General features: G+C 41.1%; 1 protein-coding gene across 1 annotated transcript; it reads right to left on the bottom strand.

Moving 5' to 3' along the window:
• Window positions 1-393: 393 nt before the first annotated feature.
• On the bottom strand, window positions 394-801 carry LOC119610092. The gene has a single exon (XM_037965195.1). It carries the CDS (start codon window positions 799-801, stop codon window positions 394-396), a length of 408 nt encoding a protein of 135 aa, XP_037821123.1.
• Between the last annotated feature and the right edge of the window lie 3,267 nt (window positions 802-4,068).

The following is a 4,068-nucleotide window of genomic DNA, read 5'->3' as shown; positions in this document are numbered from 1 at the left end:
ACATATGTATGTATTATACAAAATAAATATATTGGTGTCAATTTTCACTAAAAATAATTTCTTCCCATTCTGCAAGTTTGCAATTTTACAAAAAATAATTTTTCCCTTCTGCAAGTTTGGAATTTTACAATTTATAAAAAAATATTTACAAAAAATAATTTCTTCTTCATTGAAAACAAACCAAATAAATGTCTGTCATTAAAAAGTGTGCCGGAACCGCTATAAACATACTACTGACATATCTGGTTTGTTGGAATTATTATATTTTTTACCATACTTTGCCTTAAATGCTTCATTTGTAGGAACATCAGAACTTTCTTGCAATTCTAAAAGTCTTGACCTTAGGGTTTTTAATGTTGGGAACTCATTTGTTGTGTTAAAGGCAGCTTTCACTTATTTATAATCACTGGATAATCCGTCTAACAAAATGATGACTTGTAATTCTTCTTCAATTTTGCCATTCATTTCTTCCAATTGCATATAAAGTTCATCAAAATCTTCAATATATTTTGAGATAGTTTGTCCAGCATTCATTTTATGATTCAATAGTTTTCTATATATTTCTGCCTTTTGTCGTTTTGATCGTTTTTCATAAGTTTCTCTTAAGAAATCCCAGATCTGTTCGAAAGATTTCAAATTTCTTACAAGCAATAAAATTTTTGGTGCTAAAGCAATCAGGATATCGGCTCTTGCATCCTGATCCTTTTCAATCCATTGCTCTCTTAAATGTGGTTCAGCTGGAATAGCCAATTCTCCCTTGACTATCTGCAGTAGTCTGCTTTTGTGCAATAAAGCCGGCATTTGGGTCTTCCATGTTGAATAGTTAGACCCAGCAAATATTGGAATTTTACTTGAATATTATATTCCCCGCGGACCAAAAAACTGGAAAAAACAAATATGGAAAATAAAAATAAAAAGATCAAAGTTACGGTGCAGGGCCTAAATAACCCAGTACCGGCGGCAAGTATTGATCCACTCGCGAGTCACGTGTCGTCGTCATCCTGCAATCGTGAGCAAATACTACTACGGAGGTGGGTACCTTGGCCTCCGTGGCGGACAATGCGTCAAGTGTACAGCATGCCACTGGCAAAAATATAGGGGTGAAAGAGAAGGATGTACTCGGAGAGAGTTCTAAGCTACCTCAGCCTTTAAATATAGGTGAGGGTTCCGACTCTGAATCCTCAGATGATAATAATAATACCATTATAGCAAATCCCAAAAAGGATGAAGTAGAGCAAATGGTGAAAGAGGTGAGTGATAGCATAGCTAAACTACCTATTACTAAGAAAAGACTTTCTGGAGCACAGAGGAGGAAGTTCATGAATACATAGTTAGTCAATCCCACGACACTCCAAAGGAAAAATCGGACTCTCTCACAAGATCTGAGGCAAAAAGGATCAGGTCTCCCGAGGAGTTGACAACTGAGAATAAACCTAAGATGAAAAAAGAGCTCCCCGTCTTCTAATACACAGTCGAAGCCAAGCCATACTTCACTCAAAGGAATCTCAAGTGAGAATCATGTGAGTAAGGGTGACAACGCCAAGCCAGATATTCCGAAGACGAACACGTCGGCGAACTCAACCTCGAAGGTAAGGGAATCTCAAAAGAAGCCCCGAAAAACGAGGAAGGAGAAGCTAGACGGAGGAAAAGAGCCGCCATCTTACGCCAAAGTTGCCAGAAGTAGGCACCGGGACGATCTCTGCTATGCAGTTTACGATGCCGGTATTCCGACAGGCAAAATTCCAATAGACCAACAGAGTAAAATAGAAGACCTGGTCAACAATAAGATAGTGGACCACGCAATCGCTTCAAAGGGCAAACAACCAATAGAGAGCGAGAGCTGCGAGTTCAGCATGGGCGTGATGTTGATGAGGTTGGCATCTCACCAATGTGTTAGCACCCTAAAGGACTTGGTGGAAAGTATCCCTCCTCCCTGGGACGGCGCTAGGCTGGAACTGGCAAGGAAGAGCGAGTTTCCGGTGCTCTTAAAGTCCACTGTCTACATAAAAGGATGGGACAGTAAAATCGGATGTCTTTTACAGGAAAGAAGAACCTGAGGGAACTTTATTTTTAATAGGTATCGACAAGAAATCCATGGCTAGTCTTGCCAAGAATAAAGGTAGGGCTTACTTCGCCTCTAAAGCTGTCATATTCAAAATTGGGAAGGTGCCGATTGGAAGGGCTGTTACAACAAGCCTCGTAAAGGACACTAAAAAACCTAAGATCACAGCATCAGTATCCACTATTGATAACGTTGAGGAGTCAAATCCTAAAATCGAGGAATTTACCATTAACTCGCCAGAAGAAAGTGTAGTTGCCCTTTCCAAAATTGGGAATGCGCCGATTAAAAGGGCTGTCAAAACCGGCCCCGACAAGGACACTAAAACACCTAAGACAGTACCCAAAGCATCATTAGCAAGTACTGGCAATGTTGAGGAGTCAAATCCTAAAAGCGAGGAGGAAATCACTCACCCGCCAGAAGACAGAACAGCAGTGCTCTCCAGAATTGGGAATGTGTCTATTAAAAATACTGCTTTCCTATGCCTGATAAGGACACCGCAGAACCATCAACAGTACCCACTGCATTAATAGCCACTTCAGGCTATCCGGAGGAGTCAAATCCAAAGAGCGAGGAGGTCACCACCAACTCGCTGGAAGACAGTTTAATGGATGAAAATGATTGAGGTTATCCAAATAAACCTCCATCGGAGCGAGACAGCTACCAACGCTCTGATGGCTAAAATTATCACAGGTAAAATACATATAGCTTTAATCCAGGAACCTTGGACGATTCGCAACAAGGTTTCTGGATTAAATCATGTAAATTTCCAACTTTTCTACGCTGATACAGGATCTCGCCCGAGAACATGTATCTTATGTCACAAGAACTTATGTTTTCTCCTCTCAACAGGATTATCAACATTGGATGCAACGGTGCTGAAGCAAGGTCGTGGCAACATATTCCTTGCATCTGTTTACCTGCCTTTCGATTCTCCGACACTACCATCAAAGTCGGATCTGATGAAACTGGTTGAAGAGGCACAAAGAAAAAATAAGAAAATTGTAATAGGTTGTGATGCCAACTCGCACCATGTAGCTTGGGGTAGTACAAACACCAATCGCAGGGGACAATCCCTCATGGATTTCCTTAATACTAAAGACTTGATAACATTGAACTTAGGTAATAAGGCTACCTTCGTCAATAGAATCAGAGAAGAAGTATTAGATATAACTATATGTTCAGAAGAGCTTATAAACGAAATTCAGGATTGGAGAGTTTCGGACGAGCACTCCTTTTCTGATCATCGGTACATAAGATTCAAAATACTAAGGCCACCACCAAAGCCGAAAAAGTTTCGGAATAAGTCTAAAACTAATTGGACAATGTTCGGGACCTTACTAAAGAACCGTTTAGGTCAGGACACTTTTCAAAGTCGAAATAAAGAGGATATAGATGCCAAAGTGGAAACGTTCACAAATGCCCTGGTTGAATCGTTTGAGGACAGCTGCCCTCTGCGAGAGCGGAGATCTGCCCAGGAAAAACCCTGGGTAACTGGCGAGATCCGGAACCTTGGGATGACTCTTCGCAAAGTATTTAACCGGGCACGGCGTAAAATACCGCAGTATACTGGGATGAGTATCGTAATAAACTTGGTGAATATAAGAAAATCGTTCGAAAAGCCAAACGAGACTCCTGGAAACTTTTCTGTGAACAGGTAGATAGCGTTAATGACGTATCGAAGATAAAAAATCCTATCCAAAACTCATGTCCAACTGGAATCTATGATCGATGACACGGGCAGGAGGCTTGAGGATATGGAGGAGACAATGAAACTCCTAATGGATTCTCATTTCCCACCCGGTATATCGAATAACATAGATGAACCGATATTGGAGGAAGGGGAGGGTAACACGGAAATAGTTATTACAACTGACATGGTTAAAGGGGCAATCAAGAGCTTTGCTCCCTATAAAGCTGCAGGTCCGGATGGAATTTTCCCGGCACTTTTGCAGATGGAGGCGGGACTGGTTCCGTACATCTGTCGCAGATATTCAGTGCATGCTTAA

Source organism: Lucilia sericata, unplaced genomic scaffold (assembly GCF_015586225.1).
Source record: "Lucilia sericata isolate MDLA Ls3-8-SP2 unplaced genomic scaffold, ASM1558622v1 Contig000027F_arrow, whole genome shotgun sequence".
Taxonomy (NCBI): domain Eukaryota; kingdom Metazoa; phylum Arthropoda; class Insecta; order Diptera; family Calliphoridae; genus Lucilia; species Lucilia sericata.
Note: the sequence above shows the minus strand (reverse complement) of the source record. Positions and strands in the feature narration are given on the sequence as shown.

Excerpts from the sequence above, each read along its gene's own strand:
- LOC119610092 (XM_037965195.1), bottom strand. The coding sequence starts at position 801 with ATGCCGGCTTTATTGCACAAAAGCAGACTACTGCAGATAGTCAAGGGA.